We start from the raw sequence: 26,904 nt of genomic DNA, 5'->3' as shown, positions 1-26,904 counted from the left end.
AAGCTGCCTATATATTGTGGCATTCATGTGTCTAGCTAGTTCAATTCTCTTCCAAAAGGAAACATGATGTGGTTTGAAGTCAAGAGATGTCTCCTCGTTGGTTTTCTTGTACTTAACACCCTATTTGTTGCGTGGAGCTTGTTTTCCACCGGTAAGATTTGCAATTTTTATTTATTTATGTATAACTTTTGGTATATTGTTTGATATGTATATATATCTATGTACGCATTAGCTTCAAAGTTTGTATTCGTCTGTGTATTCATGCATGTATATGCTAACGATAGAAAGAGAGTGAGTCTAATTTCTTTCAACTACTGTCTACAACTCCATATTAGATGGAAAACATGCCTTGGAATTTAGTTTTCTTGAAGTATCATTCTCACATAATTATGAGTTCTACTAATTAAATGAGATGGCTTCATATAAACCTTGAAACTGTGGAGCTTGTTTTCCACCGGTAAGATTTGCAATTTTTATTTATTTATGTATAACTTTTGGTATATTGTTTGATATGTATATATATCTATGTACGCATTAGCTTCAAAGTTTGTATTCGTCTGTGTATTCATGCATGTATATGCTAACGATAGAAAGAGAGTGAGTCTAATTTCTTTCAACTACTGTCTACAACTCCATATTAGATGGAAAACATGCCTTGGAATTTAGTTTTCTTGAAGTATCATTCTCACATAATTATGAGTTCTACTAATTAAATGAGATGGCTTCATATAAACCTTGAAACCTACTTGAAAGGCAATATTAACAAGCAAGCATGTCTCCCAATTTTCTTATGTGAGTACATAATAAGATGGCTTCAGATGAACCCTGAAACCTCAAGCCTCAATATATATATATATATATATATATTACTAGGTTGATTGCTAGGATGCATAGCCTAAGGCCATAAATTATAGAGGAAATTATGAAGTATAATATAATACTAGGCTATTAGAGATGTTCATCTTACTTTTCAGTCGAACAACGAAAGACGAAAAACTTGACACTCAACTATTTATTTTATATGAGTGACTTTGTCTTTGCATTTTTCCTTTAGCTTATTAGCTTATTTGTTTGTGTATAGTTTTTAAAACATTGCTTTTTATTTTTATTTTCTTAAAGAATTATATTTTAATCAACTTTCAACTAGGGACGGAGCCAGCGGGTACACTACCTTTTTTTTTTTTTTAATAAATTTTTTATGAATCAATTTATTATAGAAATTCCTTGTACTTTATGTCTATGTCATCTCATAATGTGATGTAAATGTCATCAATAGGCAAATTACGATGCCAAAATAATAAAGTTTACTGTAAATGTCATTTTAGATCTAACCATTTAATAAAATAGGGAGTTCCACTTAATTAAAAGAAATCTTCTAAATCAAATAACCAATGAAAAAAAAAAATTATAAAAATAACCATTAATTTTTTTTTTTTTTGGGTTACAGCCAAATAAAATCACATCCAAGATAGTATTGTAAAATTTGTTGTCACCATGTTTAACCATTAAAATTTTCAATTCTTCCATACCTATATCTATATCTATATATATACTATATAATAGCCATAACGTTTTACTCTTAGCTTGTATTTAGATTCCCATTAGGAATTGTTTTTCTTAGAGTGGCGTGTAGTTAGGCGTTTGACTTGCTTCGCCAAAGCATGTTTATATGCAATGCAAATTCCTTCACAGTAAAGGATGTGGAGCTGATTTACTCCCCTAATACTCATATACAATTAAAAGAACTAGGCTAAACTCGACTCATACATCTATATAAGAAGTAAGAACCCTTAAAGAAAATTTAAACAATATTGTAGTTGTAGTTTCAACTTTCAAGCTATGGGAAACTCATTGTGGAAACATTATAAAGACATATAGAAGAAGAAACACACCATGAACAAGTAGAGGAAGATCATTCAATCTTCATATGCCAAATATGCGTAAGGCCCATGCTATCAAACCAAAAATTCAACTACAATAACAACTGTGTGCACCATTTTTTATGATGCCAAATACATCGAAACTCGAATTGACAATAAGTTTCCAAACAATGAATGTCCTATATTTATTTATGATGCATGAATTGTATGTTTAAATAAGAATTAATAAATAAAACTTAATATCATATATATATTCTATATATGTATTTACTACCTCACTTTGAAGGCTTCACAACATCATTATTTTATGTATTTGATTTTTAAACCAAATTTTACCAGTACAAACGTGTTTCTCTTATATTTATGTTGCGTACTTCGGCCTAATTTGATCCATTCAGTCCTATTCGGTCCAATTCGATCCATTTGGTCATATTCGGTCCATTCTGTCCATTTTGGTCCTATTCGGTCTCATTCTATCTGCTTTGGTCTTATTCGGTCCATTTTGCTTCTATTCGGTCCATTTTGTCAATTTCGGTCTTATTTGGTCCATTATGTCCACTTTGGTCATATTCGGCTCATTCAGTCTTATTTAGTCTCTTTTGGTCCTATTCAATTTATTTGGTCCTAATCAGTCCACTTCGGTCAGATTTGGTCCATTTAGTTCTATTCCGTCATAATCGGTCTACTTCGGTCCTTTTAGTCCAATTCAGTCTATTTGTGTGCACTTCTGTTCATTCGGTTCATTTCAGTCCAATTTGGTCCCTTTTTGGTCCACTTTGATGTATTCAGTCCATTTTTGTGCACTCACTTAATGGGAAAAGATAGGTTTAGATTGCGAGCACCTATTATAAATTCAAATTTATTAAAAAAAAGTACTCGAGATATTATCATGTTTGATATATTCATTATTTGTGTAATACATTATGAGAATGAATGTTATATTATGATATAAAGAGAATTACATTATCATAGTTTATAGTAACTAGACAATGTCCTACATGATGCATGTGACTATTTTCTATTATTGGTATTGAGGTTATTGATGTCCATTGAGTCATAATTTTGTTTTTAGACAAAACTATGGATTCATAAATTGGCTATGGTATTTTGTGTGAAATATGTATTTCTAACTAGATATTATTTGATGCTGTTCAATAAGTTTATGGCATAAATGAGATCTCAGCCTCTCCTTACATGTATCTTTCTCCTGCCTAATAATCTGGTTGAGTCTGAGCTTAACTCCAGCCGAATTATTCATATTCAATCAGAATTCTTATGAGTTAGAGCATCAACTGGTCAAATATGTATATGTTTGATTGCATGTTTCTCAATTTGATATCTATCATAACATACTGGATCTAAAATGTATGTTTAAAAATGATGCTATTATTGGTGTCACCAATGAGGAACAAACATGCTAATTCTCTTTAATTTGTTCTTTTGGCGACAAAATGGTTACACATCTAGTTTGATTTTATTTTTATTTTTACTTATTCCATAAAATTTTTTATATATAAAATTTTTCGTATATGAGATCAGTTGTGTAGGAATATTGGATTGGCCCCTTCAAATACCATTACTAATTCTATGGTTGGCACTTGGCAGTGAGGCTTTGAACTCTTTGGAGTCGTAAAGTGACTATGGGAGTGGAAGAAGCACTAGAAGAAAAGTTCCAACTAAACCATGATCAATTGAACTCTGGTTCCTTTTAAATAGAGTCCTCAAACTAGAGTCCCCAAATTATATCATGTAAAGAAAATAAACTTATAATGAGATTATATTATATTTTGAAATAGAATTCAAAAGGCAAGTAAATCTCTCTGAGTGTAATAGCATCAATGAATGTCAATCAACATCAATCATGATCAATTAGGTTCAACAAAATTAATTAACATTAATAGGTCAAATTTGGTGTCCAAGCTAAAAGTATGCTTTCTGCAGTTGGATTTTAGATGATTTTAGTTGATAGAGTAAAAGGAAGAAAATGAGGGATGTTATGAAAATACAAAGAAACGACCGCCTTACATGTGTGTTGCGATTTTCTACTTCTCAATTTACATTGTCGAGCACCATCGAAACATAGACGATAGATTTCTTTACTAATGCATATATGCAACCATATATGGTTTGGTTTTGATGGACTGAGTGTATAGTGCAGAACAAAACAAACTAGTTTTGTTTTCTGAAATTGACAAATAAACTAGCTAGTTGTGGATTGTGTAACTAAAACTTTTAGTTTCATAATCCTGTTGGTGGTTTCTTTGTATCGACTTTAAGAAGTCTTACCTTCTCCAATTTTTAATTAAGCACGCATTCATGATCAAATGCCACGAGTTTGGCCACCATCAAATTGAATGGGAATCTCTTGGACTGACCATATTTTAGTGGGATATATATGTTCAACGAAATTTTGTCAACTTCGCCAGCTAAAAGGCAAAGTCTAGGACTAAAGATGCTCCTAACACAGAAAGATAAGCACTTTAATATTCCTGTGCTAGGTGCCTGGGTTTTGGTGGCACGTGTTTGTAGCCTTTTGAACTTTGACGCACTAATAAAAGAAAAGGACTAAAGAAACTACAGAGAAATTAAGAGACAAAGATATATATGGCTGCGTATATATTGTGATATTCACTCACAGATCTCTTCAACAAGATGAGGTTTGACGTCAAGAGAGGCCTCCTCCCTGATTTTCTTATACTTACAATCCTATTTGTTGCATCAAGCTTGTTTTTCACCGGTAAGAAAAATACTATTTTTTCCACTTACATCTCCACAATAATAGGCATTAAAAACTTTTAACAAGCAAACACTTTATGAAGTACAATACATGGGTACTAAAGATCGATGTCTCTTTTACTTCCAAATCAATTGTGATGAACTTGACACCTTTATTTTATATCTACTTTCAAACTATTTATTATATATTTTAAACTTTGTATCTATTTCTTCTTTATTTTCTGAATATGTTGTGGTAATTTATTTGATGCAACAATCAGGTGACAAGATGGAGAAGTTAACTTACGCAAGAGAGCCAAAAATTGTCTCGAGTTGTCATTGTAAAACAAAGGAACAGCCCACCTATCCGCTTTCCAAAACTAGTGAAAGGACGAATTTTTGAATCACCACCACCACCCCCGGGAGGGAACAGAGGGTCACACCCCTAATATGTATTCCTTGTACTTCATGTTTTAGTCATATCTCTCTCTCTCTCTCTCTCTCTCTTCATAATTCAACAGTCAGAGAAGAGAGATGATTTGAATCCTAAATGTTTCCATTAAGAACATCAAAAGTTGTTATATAGTTGAATAACGAGGCTCTGATCTTAGTCATCCCTTCAATATAATGTAAATTTCACCAACATGCAAATACTGACATCTTTTTTTTGCGATATATGCATATACTAACATCAAAATATTGTTAATTTAATTTTGACATGAACAATCTATACTATATATTAAATATGAAGTCTTTCCATTTACTTTTGCAAAGTTCTTGTTGCATCACAACATCATCAACTTTTAGCAATTTTCCACATTTTTTTTTCTTTATTGACAATGAATGACTTTATTCTCAATTTTGTTTCCTTTAACACTTTATTCAATTCTCTCCTTCGTCAATACAATATTTAAAAGCTAAAGAATAGCATTAATTGTTATTACACTTCTGTTTATCCACATTAGCATAGCGTTTTAGTCCAGTTCAATGTATTAGGTCCAGTTTAGTCCATTCAGGCTAGTTTGATCCACTTTGGCCCATTTCTATCCAGTTTGGTTTGTTAGGCCCAATTTACTCCATTCTAGTCCACTTTAATCCAATCGGTCCACTTCAGGCCATCCAATCTAGTCAAGCAAGTTAGATTTACTTTAGTCCATTTCCGTTCGTTTGGTTCAATTCGGTTAATTTAGTCCACCTCGGTCTAGTTTGGTCAATTCTAGTCTACTTTGGTTTAATCGGTCTATTTCAGTCCATTCCGTCCACTTTGACCCGTTTTATCCATTTGGGCCAATTCGATCTACTTCAGCCCATTTCTGTCCATTTGGTCCAATCTAGTCCACGTTGATCCATCTTGTCAATTTCAATGTGCGTACTTAAGAACGGAAAAAGATAAGTTTTGGTTGAAAGTACCTATTCTAAATTTGAATTTATTAACAAATATAGATCTCAAATTCATTCTAAATTCTATTAAATTTTAGCAATTTAATTTCAAATTTGTTTCACATATATTTAATGAAGAAAATGTTTTGGTTGCATACATGTTTGGAGCCCAATGGTCCAACTACTAATAAAAAGTAGCACGTGTCTTATTATGTGCATTGCACATGACTCACTTAGTTAGTTGGGTTAAGTGAGTTGTGCATTGCGCATCATAAGAATACGTGTCATTTTCCTATTGGTGGTTGAAACCTAAAATTCTAAACATATTTGAAGCCAAACTTTATAGTAAATTTACGTTATTAAATTGTGGCAATTTATCTTCATCACATAAATGATACAATCTAGGAATCTGGTTTAGGCCCAAATTTATTATTAATCAATTGCATACAATAGTGTTCAAAAAAGAAGAAGCATACAATACCTTTTAAGAGTCCCCAAATTACATCAAACATATAGAAAGAAAATAAACTCATAATAAGATTAAATGAATGTGATTGATGGTCTCAAATCACTCTAGTATTTTGCAGTTGGATGGTGATTTTCAAGTTGATTGGAAAAAAGGAGAAGGAAGAAAAATGAGGGATGTTAGGAAAAAGCAAATAAACAACCACCTTAATTGGATACTGGTGGAAAAAGACCAATATCTTGTTGGGCTTTTTTCTTTTTTCTTCTCCAGGATTTTTGTGTGTGGGCCGTCTAGGCTTTCTCTATCCCCGCTGGGCAGGGATCATGAACACCTCACCACCTTCGCCGCACACCACCATGGGCTCTGGTACCACTTGTTGGGGAGATAAACACCTTGAGGAGCTTCCTTTGAATAATTAATATAACATATAGAGACACACTTTAACCCAAAAGGCCTAAGCCCAATGAATATGTGCTCAATTATGTTATATTAACCATTCATACTTCTCATATTTATTCAATGTGGGACTTCACTCACACGTGTAATCCAACATATCTCTGATCTTCAGTGTTATAAAGTGAAGGTGAACTACCACTTCTCATCATGTATTATTCACAAACAACCCCATCTATTTGTCTCACTCATCATAAAAAATTGCAACGGAGCTAGTGCCAGTGCACTATGCTGGAGGAGTGCCATAATAAACTAATCAAGAGTGGTAAAGAAGGAAATTTCTTTATCATAATATTGAATTTCTGTCTCAATCTCTCATTCTATATTCATGCATGATGCGCTCTCTCTCCAGAATAATGATGAGCTTATTAGTGGGATGTGTTTTGCGTAGTCGATATGTAAAAATATTATTGTATCTTAAAATGAAAGTTGGTCAAATTTGTTCTACTGGCCTTTGGTGGCATGTGTTTGTGGCCTTCTGAACTTTGACCCCGCAGTAATGGAAAATGACCAAAGAAACTGAGAGAAACATACAAACATGTCAGGGTATATATCATGACATTCTTGTGACCAATTCTCTTCCACAAGGCAGCATGAGGTTTGAGCTGCAGAGAGGCAAACTCCTTGGTTTTCTTGTACTTACCACCCTATTTATTCAAGCAAGAAAGAAAAAAAAAAAAGAAGAAAAAACAAAAAAAAAAGAAGGAAAAAAAAAAAAAAAAACCCCCAACTTGAACAACTATGTGGAATAGTCTTACAACCAAAAATTGTAGTGGAATATTATGAAGTATAATAAGATTATGTCTTTTTCACTTCCCAAATAACTATATTTATGAGTTTTTTTTAACTTGGTATCTATATTTGCCAGATGCAAACATGAAAAAGTTAACTGAAGCCAAAAATGGAAAAAAATTGTCTGGGGTTGTCATTATAAATCAAATCAACAGCCCACCTTTACCTTGGGTAAAAGACTCATCCAAGCGTAGTGCAAGTCCACTTCGGTCCCCTTTGGTTCACTCAATCTCATTCTATACATTTTGGTCTTATTCAGTCTACTCTAATTCTATTCGGTCCATTCGGTCCACTTTAGTCAGCTTTAGTCCATTCGGTTCTATTCGGTCCACCTCAGTCCAATTCAGTCTATTAGTGTCCACTTTGATTTATTCGGTTCACTTCAGTCTAATTTGGTTCATTTTATATAGCTATAGCTTCCAAATTTGTTGTTTATGAGTGTGTGAACGATGAAGAGAGAGGAATAGAGAGCCACCTCGCTAATATTAGGTGCAAATGATAATTAGAAATGTCTCCAAAAACATACTAGAGCTGCATTTTTTATTTATTATAAGTCTCCAAAAAATTGAAGCGGAAACTTACAAACATATCTGTGTATATATCATGATATTCTTGTGATGACCAATTCTCTTCCACAAGCCAACATGAGGTTTGAGTTGAAGAGAGGCAAACTCCTTGGTTTTCTTGTACTTACCGCCCTATTTATTGCATGGAGCTTGTTTTTCACTGGTAAGACTAAGAGTAGCACTTTTTTATTTTTTAATAAATTTTATATTGATTGGCATGTATATAGTGCTATAGCTTCAAATTTTGTGTTCTTTATTAATTCCCGTGTGTTTTTAGGGTTAAATTCTATTAGTGTTGGCAAGTCCTTTTCGTAATGTTGTCTAAATGTGACTTGAGTTTTAAATTTTTAGTATCTAATAATTATGTGATTTACGATCTACATTGAAAGACACAAGCTCATGAATTGCTCAGTTTGCTGCCTTAACTGCAAGCTTGACTGTAGCTTAATCAATCGAGCATGCTTAACTCTTACTTTGACTCTATTAATTTGACCGATCAAACCATGAGATTACTGAATTCTCAAATTTAGGCCCATGCATGGTGACCCAAGCCTTGGGTTTCGTGCCATAAATTCCAAAGCATATTAAAGCATTCTTCGGTCATTGTCTCTGTAACTGTATTGAAGATTCAGGGGTGTTCCAAATGAAGCTGCTACCAAGACCTACTTTAATCAAGTTGTTACTTTAGGATTAGACATGAATTGTTGTATTTAAGCATTGAAGAAATTCACAAGTAGAATAGTTTGTTGGAGATGTATATGGTCACGTGAGTAAGTTCTACTATAGGTAGCAACACTAGGATTGAAGTATATATAATAAGTTCTTACAACCAAAAATTGTAGTGGAATATTATGAAGTATAATAAGATTATGTCTTTTTTATTTCCCAAATAAAAAAGAGATGAGAAAATGAAGAAGTTAACTGAAGAAAGAGATGAGAAAGAATTGTCCGGAGTTGCCATTATAAATCAAATCAACAGCCCACCTTTACCTTGGGTAAAAGACTCATTCAAGCGCAGTCTAAGTATGTCTGTAGTACCTTAATCACCACCACTGCCTCCTCAAAGAAACCCATCCCCCCATCCACTCCCCTAGTGGGCAAATGCCAATGTCAAAATAGTATATACGTGTATTTGTTATTATTGTTCACTTGGAAGATTACAACCTACTCTAGGGAATGTGAGGTATTACTATGTTTGGTTTTTTATTTATGCAACACAATATGAGAATGTAAGATTATAATTAAGGACATATTTGGTACATTGAATGCTAATTATGATATGAATGATAATCTTCAAACTTAATTACAGTGTTTTAGTTGTAGTTCTTTAAATTCTCCAATTACATCACTACATGTTGTGAATTTATCCATGTAAGCATTAACACGTTAACCTCACTTTTAACACTAACAAAGTTTCAGTCTTAGATTAAACAAAAAATCAATCAGCCATTGCCATCTCTCTTAAATCTCGACCTCCTCCCCTCACAATCTCTCCAAGCTCCACCACATTACAGCTAACATCGATCCTTTACCTCGCTAGAAATGTCTCCAGCATCTCTTTGAAGACCAAAATTGTCATAACCCCAAAATTTCCAACACCAAAAAAATCCAATCCAATACGCACACACACACAAAAGGAAAAATCCATAAATAAATCAATCGACTGAGATCCAACATAAAAAGCAAAACCCAGAAGTGAAATATTTTTGTTAGAAGTATGTGGTTAAATGATTAAATTTACCATATCCCATTAGCTTAAACTTTTGGGACAATCGATAGTTTAACATGGTATCAGAGCATGAGATTTTGAGTTTGATCCTTATCTTCTCCACTCTACCTCCCATTTAAATTTCCACATGTTGGGCCTCACTTATTAGAAGGTAGTTTCGGCCCATACGTGAGGGGGAGTGTTAGAAGTATGTAGTTAAATAATTAAATTTACTATATCCTAATAACTTGAGCTTTTGGGACAATTGCTAATTTAATATGGTATTAGAGCCAGGTTTCATTCTTGCCATCAAACATACATCTCTACAGCAAGCAAAGAAGATTCTCATGTGCACATCACCATCTAAAGTTACATATGCTTGTTTGCTAGATCTAGACTTCATGGCATCTCGCAGCCATTGTGGCTTAGTGCTATGTTAAAATCCAACAATCAAGCAAATCGTGACTTAACTTCTTAAATTTGTGCACATCAAGCCTTCGCTTAATAAAACTAACCACACAAATGTGCCCCATAGCCTTTCTCAAGAAAAACCCAGAAGTCCGGCCTCCACTGAATGCTGCACATGCCTCTACGTGCCGCTACCATTTCAGCCAACTTCTCCATGCGTTGTTGCGGATTTCTCAGGTTCAGATCCTCCCATGGTTACACATGCTGCCCTGACGACCTTGTAGCCCGTTGATTTGCCAAGCTGTGAAATCCAGAGGTCATCCAGTGTGGCACGTGCTTTCAGGCACTAAACGTCGACTACACGCGCCTCCTGGGTCTCCCACGTGCCACATGCTGGAAGACTGCTGCTGATGTCTTCATGACATCATCTAATGTCGTCATTTAGCCATGTCAGTCCTAGCTACGTTAGCAGCTATGCAACTCGCCGTGTTAGTAGTGTCGCCTCATCAACACCATGTCACTTAGCTGATCGTTTACTCGAACTGACCCGACTGGGACCACACGGATTTGACCCATGAGCACTGACTTGTTGACTTTGACCTTTGTTGACTTTGACTTTTATGTTGACCTTTGTAGATTCCAATTTTGGATTTTGTTTCTTCATTTGAAATTCCAAAATTGGTGAACTAGCACATTCTTCATTGTGGTTTTTTCAAAGGCATTCTTCAAGGCATCTCCAAGGGGTCTTCTCATGCTTATCCAATCTTAAACTTTCATCGAACTTCCACCTTGAGTTTGAGGGAGGGTGTAAGAGATATATTAGGAATATTAGCCCAATGTAATATGCCTAATATATCTCTAACAATTTTGACATAGTAAGAGGAGTGGTGTTGGTGAGTGATGGAGGAGAGAGAAGAATGATCCATGCTAGCGGGTGGTGGGTCAATGATTCCTTCGTGCCATGGGAGGACCAAGGCCAAGGTTTGCAATCGTCTCCGGCTCTAGTGTTGGTGTGGCGGATGGTAACCTCAAGATCTTGTAGGATGATGTCTCTCTCTCTCTCTCTCTCAAAATCTTTTCCAACTCTTGGGAACTCGTTGGTGAGGAAGATGATGTCGGTGGCAGAGTGGTGGAGCTTGAAGAGGTTGTGGTCCTAAGTTCCTAGCATTAATTGGTCGGGTCCTAAGTTCCTAGCATGCAAAGTCTATGTAAATACACACATATCAGTCTATGTATCATTGTACAAAAATACATTTGCGCTACAGTAATTGTGTAAATTTACATAACTATTTTAATACAAATGTATTTTTGCATAGTGATACATAGATTGATGTGGGTGCATTTTGGGATTGATTAGACAAATTTGGGAGCTTATGATATTTTACAACTAATGCAAATGCTATTACAATGAAATCGATGTAACATTATAGGGGAAGGGGCCTAAATTTTTTGAAAGAGGGGGCCCCAATATAAAATTGTAAAAAATATACCTCTCTCTCTCTCTCTCTCTCTCTCTATATATATATATATATATTTCTCAAGACTAGGGGGCCTCAGGCCCCCACCTAGTTCCATTCTTGCACCTCTAACCCTAGCTAGAGATCTAGCCACACATAATTATGCAAAAAAAAGCCCATAAAAATAATGCTAAATGTTTTAAAAAAATAAAACAAAAGATGAAAAAGTTACAGGATTTTTCCTTCTCTATAACCTCAAACTCCAAAAGAAAAAAAGAAAATCCCTCAAATTTAGGATGTGAATCCCTAAATTTTTGGAATTATTTTATCTGTCAGTTTCCAGCCCACTTTTGACCTCGAAAACAATTTTTTCTTAATTTGTGGTATTCTAAAAGGTTTTAGATATTCGAGTTTTCTTTCTGTGATTTCAAGAATTAGGTCAATTGGACATTTGTGCAAGAAGTTATGGCAAAAATACTAAAATAGTGCAGGATGTTTCTAGATCAAGATTTTTCCAATTTTGGCTTGAACAAATTTCTTTCTTCCATTTTTTTATTCTCACAAGTTTTTGACTTTTTTTTTTTTTTAGATAAACGATGGAAATCTTATTAGATAATGTATGAGAAACATTACATAAGAATCTTGTAACATCAATATTGGGGAAATCAGACCTATTCTGCAGAAAACAACCAATTATGCAGAAAATAACAATTTGCACAAACAACACTGTAAAGAAAACACATTGTGCAGAAAAAGAACACTACAGAAACCAACCAATTATGCAGAAAACAACACTGTACAGAAACAAACATTGTGCAGAAGAACAACACTGTACAGAAAACAACCCTATGTAGAAAACACTACTGTAGAAAAACAACAGATATGCAGAAAAATTAGAACCCGTGGACATACAATACTAAAACAACATAAATATACAGAACGAATCACTGAGCAGCTACCAACCTCTGACACTCCTGCAGAAAACCAATTGCTCCATCATGAATAGCCTTTGGATGGGTTTGGATATGCTCAAAATAAAATTTATTTCAAGCATTCCAAATTGCCCAAACAGTCAATGCCCATCTTTCTAACTCTTGCTGTGGAAGTTTATCCAATAGACATTGAAATAGCTTGAAAATACCTTGAGCTTATGAGGACATTTCTAAAGCTTCCGTCGACAAAGGGCCCAAACATTTCTTGCAAAAGGACATTCCCAAAGTAGATGAGCAGATTCCGTTTTTGACTTATTCAGTGCTCCAATTGATATTGACCATTGGATTCTCTTTGCTTCATGTTTGAATCATTAACTTACTGTTTTTAATCTCATACAATAAAAAAATATATGTACTAAGTATATTAAATATTTCAAACTCATATATTTACATGTAATTAAACATGAAATTAATGTGATATTGCCTACCAAAATTAAGATAATAGTGTAATTTTAAGCAATCAACATTGATTCCAAAACTAATGTCGGACAATAAATTCTAGGGGGGTGGGGATTGTGTTTGAGAAACTAAGGAAGAATAAAAGAAAGGGTTATATGAACTAGGAAACCGCACTTGGACATGATCAATTGAGCTTTGGTTTCTTTTCAATGGAGTCCTCTAAAAATTGTCCCCAAATTACATCATGTAAAGAAAATAAACTCATAATGGGTCAAATTTGGTGTCCAATATAATTATGTTTTCTACGGTTGGAATTTAGATGATTTTACTTGATAAAGGACAAAAAGAAAGAAAATGAGAGATGTTAGAAAATACAGAGAAGCAACCACGTTGGATACTCGTTGACAAGACCATCGATCAGGAAGTTTTGTTTTGCTACTTTCTACTTTTCAATTTACATCCTCAAGCTCTACCAAAACTTAGACGCCTTAGATGATCGATTTCTTAACTTAAGCATCTATGAAGAAGCCATGGCTTGGTTTTGATGGGAGTCAGTGTATAGTGTGCAGAACATGTTGGATTGTGTGGCCAAGTAGTCCACAATGCGCGCAAAACAGTTAAAGATTATATGAAAAAGAACATTGCACAATATTGTATATTATAAATAAGATAATTATGAATCATGAGGATGGCATGTTTGGCCTTGATTGGCTGTGTGTGGGTTGACTTAGTCAAACGTGAAGTTGAGAACAGAGGATGATGAATGGAAGGTGCACTTTCCCCGGTTTGAAAACTGTACTACGAGGAAGTAGAAGAAAGAAGAGAGAGACTGATTCGACCGCTTTAGAGCTTTCGTCGCTGTTTCATTTTTCCAAAGGAGACTAGAGTGTGTAATCATAGTGGACAACCAAGACTTAATATGGGAGAGTACTAAAGAAACTGCTGAGAAAAACACAAAACAAACATGGCTGGGTATATATATTGTGATATTCACTCACGCTTCTCTTCCACAAGGTACCATGAATTCTGAGGTCAAGAGAGGTCTACTCCTTGGTCTTTTTCTACTTACCGCCCTATCTTTTGCATGGAGCTTGTTTTTCACAGGTAAGAGTCTCAGAGTAGCATTTTTTTCTTTAAATTTTATATTGTTTGGCATGTATATATAGCTGTAGCTTCAAATTTTGTGTTCTTTATTTGGGTATACGATAAAGATAGTTATGGTATGGTGAGACTTTCATTCAACTGATCTGTGTACACCGCCATATTAGATGCAATTGAATATTAAACAAAAGTCATTTTTTAAGGGTAAATACTTACGCATTAGATGACTGAAAAACGAAAATTTTATTTTGACTCATATGTTCTAAATATTCTGATACCAATTGAAAAATCTAGTTTAGAAGTCTTGTTAAGTATGCACTAGTCCTTTTTATTTAATTGTCAACTGATCTAAATGAAATCCATAATATAGAAGTAATAACACAGAATTTGGTGATGAATTCGAAAATTGATAAAATTACTCTTCGAAGGAAAAACTACTATGGCGACAAAAGCAGTCATATAAAAAATCCACTATGAAAGAAAAACAATTATAAAATTACTCTTTGTAGCCTAGACTCTCTCTATGCAACCTTTGCAGGTGACCCAGTAATCTTTCTAACGCAGTAATCCTAGAAACTCTAGAATTCTTCTATAGTGATTTTCTTCATAACAACCAGATCCTTTGGTGTATAAAAATAATATTATGTGGTTTCAAGAAAGATTTAAAACTCAAGGTATATTATATAGTTGCAAAAAATAGGGGTCGAAACATAGCATAAACCATTTTTCTAAGAATATTCGGGTTTGAAGTCGTTGCAATTTTGCTTGAGCCAAAGTACTTCTCGCTTGAGCGATCTTCCTTATTTCACTCATTTCAAATCTAAATTTGCTCAAATTTGTGTCTGTTTTGATGCCCCATGTGTCTATTTTCCAATAAAGAAAATTTCACTAGGACATTGATTATGGTAAGAAAGACAACTCCTCAATTTTAAGCATATCGAAACTTTGTCATTTTTGAGCAACTTTTGACTTAAATTTAGCACTAATACAATTTAAGGAACACCACCAATTCTGACATGTTTTAGTATTATGTTTTTCCAATACATCTATGAATAATGTAAGACAAACTAACTCTGAAGTCTGAAGCCTCCATACACACAATTAGACTGCGATAAATGAGTGGTGTATAATGAAGCAAATACTTATAAGGGTAATTATAGAATATTCCAAGATTATAAAAAATGCATACTCTCTCTTTTCATTTGACAATAAATTTTACTAATTAAATTTATGGTAGCCTATTATTCATGTTAAAGTAATAAGTACATGTTTATTTTACTCCTAGAGTATTTTATAATTTTGCCACTTATAAACCACACCACTCCAATATTCATTTAGAAGTTAATCTCCATATGCTGATACAATCAATGTGTGCTGATGTTTTGGGGGATTCCTAAATCTTAACTGAACAATTAGGCTTCAAGCAAGAAAGAAAATGATTTTTTTTTTGAAAAAAACTCCAACCTGGGAAACTATGTGGAATAGCCTTACAATAAAAAATTATAGTGGAATATTATGAAGTGTAATAAGATTGATGTCTTCACTTCCCAAATAACTGTATTTATGATCTTTTTGACTTGGTATCTATATTCTCTAGATGAGAACATGCAGAAGTTAACTGAAGCAAGAGATGGGAAAGAATTGTCTGGAGTTTTCATAATAAAACAAATTAACAGCCCACCTTTACCTTGGGCAAAAGACCCATCCAAGCGCAGGCTAAGAGCGGTGACACTATCTCGACCACCACCACCACCGGCGTATATACCTCGACCACCACCACCACGTCCTCGAGGAAACCCAGGCCACACTCCACTACCCTAGTAATAAAATGCCAATGTCAAAATAGTATATGCATTTGATATTTTGGTTCACTTGGAAGATTACTACCACACCTCTAGGGAATGTGAGGTATTACCAATATGGGAATGTAAGATTATAAGGACACATTTGGTACATTGAATCTTGATTATGATAAGAATGGTAATTTTTATTAGTGAAAATATAAAATGTTGTAATGGAATAATTATTCATATTCATAAGCGTGGTTGTAAAATATGAATAAAACCTAAGATTTGTATCTATAAAATATCTTATTTATACAATTATTTTATAAAAGGGTTTGACTTATCTCTAGTATTTTTTAACTGGAATTTCCTTTTGTTTTAATGAGAAACCGCCACATCACCTACTTCTTAAATAAATAAAATGTGGAGATTAAAATCCACCACCATCACTTGTCATTGTATATTTGAAACAACAGGAAATGTCCAGTTAAAAAAGTACTGAAGGTAAGCTAAACCCTTTCTAAAAAACAATATTTCTAAATTTGACAATCATTGCTCATTAAGGAATAGCTTCGGAAAGAGTATTTTTGATGGATTTCTTTTAAATTTTATTTTTATAACTGTATGTACATATGGGAAGTTTATAAATTTGGAAATATATATTAAATTTTAAAGTTATTGGATAAACTAAGGAATAACTATTACATTAGGACCTATAAAAAAAAAAAAAAACTATTACATTGGGAGAAATTATTCTTAAGAAATAACTATTCTTTGTACGTAATTAATGAAGATGCAACCAAATATTCAAATAGCTATTCCACATTAATAACCATTTTTCCATTGTAGGATTTATTATAACATATCAAACATGTCCTAAGAGAATAGAAAAATGTTATGTTCATAATATTTTCACAATAAATCTTAAGTAGCAGGTTATTATTGGCTGTTACAAGTAGGCAAAAAAGAAATTTAAGTGATGAATTTAAATTAGAACCAGTAACAACTTAGCACCTATGATTTGTTGAGAAAGTTTTGCGAAAATATTGTGGATGTAACATTTTTCAAAAGAACAACATTATTATTTATAGGCTAGAGATGGAGCCAAGATTTTAATTGAGGGGGTCAAAGGATGAACCTTTATTTATTTATTTATGAAAATCAAAACTAGGCTCCATTTAATATTAGCAAACTATCAATAAATGAAAAGATACATAAGAATTGTTTCTTAAAATATTGCAATGCAATTATTTATCAAAAGATGCTAATTTAAATCTCTAAAGTTATCTATGATTGATTACATATTAAATGTCACGACAATTTCCCTTTCAATATATATATATATATATATATAAAATCAAAGAGTTTGCCAAAAATTCATGTTCTATTTTGTTGTGAAGCTTAGTTTTGATGACATTCACAACTAAAAATGCTTGTTATAGTAGCAGAGAAACTAGAGGAGTAAGAATAAGGATCTGTTTGGATAAGCTATTTTAAAAAATGCATTTTTAAAAATGAGCGTTTTTAAAACACAATTTTTAAAACCATTTAAAAGTGTTTGGCAAAACTTATGAAAACATTGAGAAAAAAGTTTTTTTTATTATCAACTAAGCATTTGATCTATATTTGTCTAAAATTATTGTTTGGGCGTAAATTACCAAAATAGGACACAACCCTAACACCAAAGTACACTCATAAAATAATTTTAGTCAGATTACAGTCACCCCACCACTATAGCTGTTCACCAATATAGTCACCTCACCACTATAGCTGTTCACCACTCAATAATAATATATCTTTCCCAAATCAGGCCAACCATCTATTCTAAACCACAAAAACAAAATAGAGTTGAAAAGTTGAAACCCAAATCACAAATAATGTAGTGAAAAACTAACAGGAGAGGGAGAAAGAATGAGCTTGCAACAATGGCGTTCTCTATTTGTGGTGATTGAGCTTGCAGATGGTGCAATTGAGGCTTTGCCAGTGCGTTTTCTTTCTACTTCCAATATATAATGCTAAATGTGATTTGGGTACACTAGGTCTAGAAGCCTCTACCTAGTGTGTCTTAGCTATCATTGGAGCTTTGTTGTGATGTTGTTTTGCAATTTGCATAGAGAACAACAAGAAGTAGCAGGTTCAAGTTGTCATTAAACAATAATTTCATCATTAAGCAAAAATTTGAGAATATTTTAGGTATTGACACCCTTCAAATTTGGATTGTGATGAGTTTTTAAAATTGTGGTTTCAAAAAAGTTCGACTGTATTTCATTTCCAAAATGCCAAATTTGGCATTTTTGAAAACGCAATTGCTAAAAAATCGCAGTGCAAAATGATAGAAATTTTGCATTTTGATTAGAAAACGTGTGTTTGTGTGGTGTAAATGCTTATTCAAATGGGCTCTAAGTATAACTATTCTATAAACAAGATGGTAACTAGGCTATTGATTTTCAGGTGCTCACCAACCATAACCAACCATAAGCACAATTTAGAAATACTTGAAAGTTTTTTGAAGTCTGGATGCCGAATTACATTTTGCATAAACTCATAATGAGATTATATCATATCTAAAGCTAGAATTAAGGTAACAATTAAATCCTTCTAAGTCTAATATTATCAATCAGTATTGTCAATCAACATCAATCACAACCGATTAGGTTCAACAAAATTAATTGACATTGATAGGTCAAATTTGGCGTCCACACTAGATATATTTTCAGCAGTTGAATTTTTAGGTGATTTTCAACTCGATAAAGTAAAGCACAAGGAAGAAAAATACGGGATGTTAGGAAAATGCAAAGTAGCAACCCACTTGGATACTCGTGGAAAAAGCCACATCGCACAATTCAAACTAGCACTGCAGTCTGCAGCAACAGAGGGCAGTGGACTGGAGACCTTGGAAATCAAATCACAGTGATTGCTATTAAATTTTTAAAGAGCTTCTTATGCTATCTAATTTATTATTTACAATAACCCAACCTCTTTGTCCTTCTCCAACATAAAATTTACAATAGAGCCGGTGCTCTATGCCGGAGTGCCATAAACTAATAAAAAATCCCACATATTAAATATAAAGTGGTGTAGAAGAAAAATCTTGATTATATTATAGAACTTCTGTCTCAATCTATAGCATTAATGCATGTTGTCCCCGACATTTTTGTGCCAAAAGTAAATACGTGTAGAATATTATTAGAGTTTGAATGAAAGCTTTTCAACCATGACTTGCTAAAAAGGAAAAGTACAGGCCATTAGCATTGGTGAAGGCATTTTGCTAAAATGTTGCTAAATTTACCATCAAAGTATAGTAAAAGTGGACTGCATCAGTGGAGCAAAATACATATTTTTTGTCATTGATGTTGGGTGTTATATAAAGTGAGATAGTAAAATAGATAAACAAACTTTTTGTGGTGCCAAATTGCTAAATTTTTTGCATAATCAATGTTGATGATCTAAGAAATTGCTATTCCTGGGTATGGTGTGGCGTCTGGTTGTGGCCTTTTGAACTTTTACGCTCTAATAAAGGAAAAGGACTAAAGAAATTGCAGAGAAACATACTAACATGAAACATGACTAGGTATATATGATGATATTCTTGTGACCAGTTCTCTTCCACAATGCAACATAAGGCTTGAGCTGAAGAGAGGCCTCCTCCTAGGTTTTCTTGTGCTTACTGCCCTATTTCTTTCATGGAGTTTGTTTTCCACCGTTAACGGTAAGACCAATTAATGCAGCACCTTTTTCGTTATATTTATGCAGCAACAATAATTTGGAATATTGCAACCATTTCTAGAAAATGCAAGATATTATCATGTTTGAGTTTTTATTTGTGTAGCACAATATGAGTATAAAGATAGGGTTGGTTCAATTCTTAGGCCACTTAGTCAATGGCATAAGATCCCAGGTGGAAGAAGACTCTCTATACAATAAAATATATTATATTGATTTGTCTTATAGTGTGGCCAAAAAATAATAATAAAAATAAAAGGTTCCTCACCTAAATAATAATAATAATAATAATAATAATAATACTAAAGACACTCTATTGGCCAATAGAATGCATTTTCTATTTAACTTATAATTTAGAATATTTTAATAATTAAATTTATTTTACAAAGAATTCTATTTCTTTGAATGTTGTGTACCTTGTTCATAAGTTTCACTTTATTTGCAGCAATTTAAGAATGTAAAAATTTTGAATCTCTCGAACACATAGAAGGTGAATCGACTTTTCCTTTCTCTCAATCAAAATTAAAATCAAATTTAATATTTTTCCAGGAAAATTTATTATTGAAACTCAATATTCATTACCTAAAATTTAACATTGCCTAGAGAGACATTGAGCGTTTTAAACATTATATTTATTCTAATATTGATGATTTAGATTTATTTTTAGAACTAAAATTTTTACAAATAGAGGAAAATAATTCAATTAACATATTGAATTATACAAAAGGCTACATTCTTTTCCAAATGCATGTATCATTTACAGAATATTACTAAAAATATTTGTTATAGTTGTGTCTACAATATTTCAAATTTAAAATTGAATATATACTACGTAAGATTAACTATGCCACCAAAAATATTTAGTGGATTAACAAAAAAATAATTAGTAATTTTGCTAACATTTCCACCAATATTTCTAATGAAAATTTATATAGAAAATAGATTGATATATATATGTGGGGCCTGTTAGTTAAAAAGGGATAGTAATCCTCAGAAGTGGGCTCGGGGCCCAACGGCCCAATCCGAGGACACTTCATTATCCGAGGTTAGTCTAAAAAAGTTTTATTATTACTAGATGGGTAATATAGGAGAAACGAGTAGATATTATATATACGGCGGCATAGTACACGTCCGAGGACACCAAAGTCCGAGGTGAATGTAACTTTCATGTTATTGGGAAGACTCCGCCAAGTTGTATCTGAACTGGAAATTGGATATAACTTAAGGGGGCGTCGGGGAAGGTAGCAAATATTTTCTAAGGCCATCACCTCCACATTAAATGCTTTCCAGCTAACACTCTGGCCGCATTAATGTGGAGGTGATACCTGAACAGTAACTAAGCAGCTTTATGGCCACTAAGCTGAAAGTTCCGGTAGGTGCTGGATGGGACAGAAAGGACTCCCAAGATAAGAACTACACGTGTACAATGGAAACGGGGGGAAAACGGAGTATATAACATAGGAATGAAGGAAATAAATGGGGACTTTTGGCAGAAAAAAAGAGAGGAAGAGAGAGACTGACTGAAAGAGAGCCGAGGAGAGATTTTCTCAAGGAATGAACCTAGAGTATCCTTATTACTTGATGAGTAGAACCTTTCCTTTCAAACAGTACTAGTTCTTGGACCCATACTCTAAAAATTTATTGTTTGGGCTTGTTGGGTGAAAACCCATTCTACTCAGGGTCAATCCAAATTGAGTCCCTACAATTGGCGCCGTCTGTGGGGAGAACTTGATCTGTTGAGAAGGAAGGGCAGGTGTGATACTCACGATGGAAGAGGGAGTACCGTAACAGGCAGATGCTAATCAGCACCAGGCAGAGTCTAGGGGCTCTCAGCACAGTAATCCGTTGGTAGACCACAACACGGGGGGGGGGGATCATGAGGGGAGTACCCGAACGACCCATACAGATAGAAGCCGCTCTCGGGGGAAAGGCCACGCTTCCCCTGTAAAGAGCGGAGGAAATTTGCAGCGTGAGATTAACAAGTTGAAGAGGGAATTGCGATATGAACGACGAAGGCGTAAGGCTCATAACTCTAAGCACTCCTCTAGGAGTCGGATGACACCAGTTACAGGCAGAGGTCGAGAACTCCACCCAGCGAATCTTTCTCGTGTGAGGAGGAGTACCACGTAGGCGGAGAAGTAAGAGCCCGACTCGCCAGGGTCAGGGGAATGATGCCTTGAACAAGGCTTTGAATCAGGTCTCTAAGTCGCCTTTCACACGACATATTGAAGACGCTAGTCTTCCTCGGCGATTCCACCAGCCTGTGTTCACCATTTATAATGGTCGAAAGACCCAGTGGAACATGTTAGCCACTACAGCCAGAGAATGGCTATTCATGCCAGGGATGAAGCCTTAATGTGCAAGGTTTTCCCGTCTAGTTTGGGCCCAGTGGCGATGAGATGGTTTAATGGCTTGAGAACTAATACTATTGACTCTTTTGAGAAGCTCACCCAGGCCTTTGGTGCTCGTTTTATTACATGTAGAAGGGTTGTTCAACCCTTGGGGTCGCTACTATCCATGTCTATGCGAGAAGGGAAACCCTAAAAGCCTATCAGACAGGTACTGGGAAATGTTCAATGAGGTGGATGGGGCTCACGATGACGTGGCTATGAATACCTTTAAGGAAGGTCTTCCAACTGAACACGGTCTGAGGAAGTCTCTGACTGGCAAGCCTGTTACTAGTGTACGTCAGCTTATGGATCGGATAGATAAATATAGAAGAGTAGAGGAAGATCAGATGCAAGGCAGAGGAAAATCTAAAGCAGTAACTCAAGAGAGGAGGGATTTCAGGCCGGACCGGTACAACAACAACCGACCTCGGAGGGATTTTGGGGGGCAGTCGGGGCCTGCCAACTCCCAGGTGGTTAGCGCCGTGTTCCGAGAACCAGTGCAGCGAGTTCTGGAGAAGATAAAGAACGAGCCGTTCTTTAGGTGGCCCAATAAGATGGCGGGGGATCCTGCGAAGCGTAATCGGAATCTTTACTGCCAGTACCATCAAGACCACGGACATATCACCGAAGATTGTAACAATCTGTGGGATCACTTAGAGCAGTTGGTGCAAGAGGGAAAGTTGACCCAACTTCTGCATCAGTCCGGCGGCCGAGGAGGCCAGTAGGCTCGGCGTTTCAGGGGGATGCCTCAAGGGGACCTCCTTTGGGCACGATAAACGTTATATTCGCTGCCCCGGGGAGGACTGGATCTTGCCCTTCCAGGGTAATGTCTGTGTCTCAGTGCTCGGAGAAGGACTCCAACTCGAGGCCGAAGAGAGCCAGACCTGGCGCCTCGTTGGTGTTAGGTTTCTCAGAAGAGGATAAGAGAGGAACCATACAACCGCATGATGATGCTTTGGTGGTTACGATTAGGATCGGAGGGTATGACGTTAAGAGAGTGATGGTTGATGATGGAAGTGCCGCCGAGGTCATGTACCCTGATTTATTCAGGGGCTGAATTTGAAACCTGAAGACCTGACAACATATAGTTCCCCGCTGGTGGGCTTCGAAGGCAAATCGGTCACCCCGTTGGGAATGGTTAGATTACCCGTGCAGACTGGGTCAGATATGGTGGAGGTAGATTTTATTGTGGTGGATGCCTTTTCTCCGTATACGGCTATTTTGGGAAGACCATGGTTACATGCTTTANGTAGATTTTTTGTTTTTGTTTTTTTTTTTTTTTTAATAATTTTTTTTTTTAATTTTAATGAGTGATGGGATTCATAATAAATGTATCTATGCATGTAACATGTAACTATAGTTTTATGTGTAATTTATAAAAAAAACATAACACTTTTGGGTATGAAAATCAAAAAAGGAACTTTGGTTTTTTCTTTTTAATTTGAAAAGTAAATAGTGGTAATATATATATATATATATAGAGAGAGAGAGAGAGAGAGAGAGAGAGAGAGAATGGGGGTAGGACCAAAAAATGAACACATCCACACACATATGTAAATAATAGTTTTGATATTCATTTTTTGGTGCTAATCTCATCATTATTTTGGTTATATTACTATTCATAAATGTATAACGTAAACAAATGTGTAAACTTCAAATTAGGATGAATACAATTGTTTGACATTAAACCAAAATAAAGAAAAACCCTTTGAGTATGGGCATAGCGCATGTGATTAGGATAGAATTAATAATAAAAATAGATTGAAGTAGCCACGTAATAATAATACACAGAGATTTCTCTTAGCGTTTTGTTACTATGATAGTTTAAGGCACCTCATCAATAATTGGAGTATCCATTTTTTTAGCTAATTTAAATTATGTTAAGATTATATAATTTACGATTTTTTTTTTTTGAGAAAAAATATAATTTATGAATCTAGTAAAATGTTCTTGAGACCAAACCCATAAATATAAAAATTTTGTGTATGATAGACCTTTTTAGCCTAAGCCAATAAATTGGGATTGTGAAGAAATAATTGCCAAAATAAATTCATAATGGGATTATATTATATTTTGAAATAGAATTCGAATAGCAATTAAAGTCTCTCTATGTCCAATAGCATCAATCAATGTCAATCAACATCAATCACAACCAATAAGCGGGTTCAACAAGTTAATTAACATATATTAATAGGTCAAATTTGGTGTCCAAGCTAAGCATGTTTTCTGCAATTAGATTTAGATGATTTTACTTGATAGCTGGAATAAAAGATAAGAGAAGGAAGAAAATGAGAGATGTTATGAAAATACAAAGAAACAACCACGTTGGATGCACGTTGACAAAACCATCGATATAGTGGCCTCCCGTGTTACACAAGAGTGACCTACCACGTTGCAAAATTCAAACTTTCTGTATATCAGGAAGATGTGTTTTTGCTACTTTCTACTTCTCAATTTACATCCTCGAGCGTTACCGAAACTTAGACGATCGATTTCTTAACTTGGGCATATATATATGAAGCCATAGCTTGGTTTTGATGGAGTCAGTGTATAGTGTAGAGCAAAACAAACTAGTGTAGAACAAATTGACATATGAACTTCTTGTCTTTGGAGAAACTCATTGATAAATAAACTAGTTTTTGATTATGTTACTAAAACTTTAGCTACATAATCTTGTCGGTGGTCTTCTTTGTATTGGCCTTAAGAAGTCGCCAAACAAATACCACAAGATTGGCCCCCATTAAATTGAATAGAAATATCTCTTAGTGAGATTTTTTTTTTTTTTTTTTTTTTTTTTTTTTTGAAAGCTCTTAGTGAGATTTAATATGTGACATTTTAGTGTCAAAAGTCAATAAGTAGAAATATTATCGATTTTTAAATGAAATTTTTTCAACTTGGCCAGCTAGCTAAAAGGTAAAATCTAGTACTAAAGATGCTCCTAACACATAAGGAAGTACTTGATTTTCCTTTCCTGGATTTGGTGGATTGTGTTTGTGGCCTTTTGAACTTCGAATCGCTAATAAAGGAAAAGGACTAAAGAAACTGCAGAGAAATTAAGAGACAAACATGGCTGCGTATATATTGTGATATATATTCACCCACACATCTCTTCCACAAGACAAGGCAAGTCTGGAAAGATGAGGTTTGAGGTCAAGACATCCCTTCTCCTTGGTTTTCTTATACTTATTACCACTCTATTTGTTGCACCGAGTTTGTTTTTCACGGGTAAGAAAAATTCTATTTTTTTCTTTTTAAAGTTTATCTTGTTTGGCATATTATATAGCTATGGCTTCCAAATTTGTTGTTTATGAGTATGAGAACGATGAAGAGAGAGGAATCGAGAACCATCTCCCTAATATTAGGTGCAATTAATAATTAGAAGCGTCTTTAAAAAAATACAAGAGTTACATGTATTATTATTTTTTTAAATACAAGAGTTACATGTATTATTATTTTTTAGCTAAATACTCGTGCACCCTATAGTGACAAGAATGTATCTCATAAATCAGAGATTGGTCTCCTTCCTCTCACATGTAGATTCTACATTCAACTTTAATTATTGTACAATAACCTTACAAGTTAACCAAAACTTGTAGTAGAAATTATGAAGTATATTTTACAAGGCTTCTAGTTATAGATTGATTTCCACTTTTCTTCCCAACCAACTGTATTTATGTACTTTTTAAATTTTGGTTATATATATATATATATTTATTTATTTTTTGTTTGAATATGTTGTGTACTTTGACACAATAATCAGGTGAGAATATGGAGAAGCTAACTTATGCCAAAGATGACGAAAAATTATCTAGAGCTGTACATGTCATTATAAAACAAAGTAATAGACCACCTATACCTTGGGCAAAACGCCCACATGAGAGGCGAGTGCCTCTATCACCACCGCCACGTCCAGAAGGAAACCCTGGGCCACACCCCTAGTAGGTATGAACATTATCCTTTCATTTCAAGTCCTCTCAATTTTGTCTATTTCACTGTCATGATTTTATTTTTTGAATCTAATAATGTATAGAGATTATCATATCATTTAAAAATTTAAATGATGTGATTGTTTGTACATCTTAATTTATATTTGTAAAATTTAATCTAAATACAAAAAATGAAACTATTTTAAATAGAGATGATCATTTTCCTAGTAATAAGCAAATACCAATGTCAAGTAGCATGAGCATTTGGTATTAGTTCCAAGGAAGTCGATACCGTACCGGTACCGGCCGTACCGGCCGGTACGTACCGTACCGGTTGCATTTCGGTATCGAAACATTAACGTTTCGTACCGGTTTAAATACCGGCCGTACCGGCCATGTACCGGCCATACCGGCCAATTTCGGGCAATACCGGCCGGTACCGGGCGGACCGGCCGGTACAGAAAAAAAAGGTTTTTTTTTTATTTTTTTTTTATTTTTATTTTTTTTTAAGTTTTATAATTTTTGAATTTTTGTTAGGATAGAATGATAACTTATTTGCATTAACTTATTAGTACTATTTATTTTCTTAGTATGCAATGATAACTTTTAAGCTTTCTATTTTTTATATTGTGTGTTTTTTTTTTTCTTTTAATTGATACTAAAGTCTAAAATTATAAATAATTAGTTTTGAATTGAGGAAATGTTTTATGGTAAACTTTTATATTTATTATAATATATATACATACACATACATATATATATAT

At 34.2% G+C, this 26,904-nt stretch overlaps 1 protein-coding gene and 3 long non-coding RNA genes across 4 annotated transcripts in view; all 4 read left to right on the top strand.

Moving 5' to 3' along the window:
- Positions 1-3,695, top strand: LOC136065699 (uncharacterized). Its single transcript, XR_010627293.1, has 2 exons — positions 1-151; positions 3,486-3,695. It is a non-coding gene; the product is annotated as an uncharacterized LOC136065699 (long non-coding RNA).
- Positions 3,696-4,451: 756 nt separating this feature from the next.
- LOC136065701 (uncharacterized) lies at positions 4,452-5,268 on the top strand. The gene is made up of 2 exons (XR_010627295.1): positions 4,452-4,617; positions 4,877-5,268. It is a non-coding gene; the product is annotated as an uncharacterized LOC136065701 (long non-coding RNA).
- Positions 5,269-22,393: 17,125 nt separating this feature from the next.
- LOC136065698 (uncharacterized) lies at positions 22,394-22,939 on the top strand. The gene has a single exon (XM_065769234.1). It carries the CDS (start codon positions 22,394-22,396, stop codon positions 22,937-22,939), a length of 546 nt encoding a protein of 181 aa, XP_065625306.1.
- Positions 22,940-25,101: 2,162 nt separating this feature from the next.
- LOC136065702 (uncharacterized) overlaps positions 25,102-26,904 on the top strand; it is a 7,889-nt gene continuing 6,086 nt past the window's right edge. Inside the window, exons 1-2 of the long non-coding RNA XR_010627296.1 lie at positions 25,102-25,439; positions 25,975-26,156. This is a non-coding gene — a long non-coding RNA (uncharacterized LOC136065702). The remainder of the gene's footprint in view (positions 25,440-25,974; positions 26,157-26,904) is intronic.

This window comes from Quercus suber, unplaced genomic scaffold (assembly GCF_002906115.3).
Source record: "Quercus suber isolate HL8 unplaced genomic scaffold, Cork oak 2.0 scaffold_1088, whole genome shotgun sequence".
In the NCBI taxonomy this organism is placed as follows: domain Eukaryota; kingdom Viridiplantae; phylum Streptophyta; class Magnoliopsida; order Fagales; family Fagaceae; genus Quercus; species Quercus suber.
Note: the sequence above shows the minus strand (reverse complement) of the source record. Positions and strands in the feature narration are given on the sequence as shown.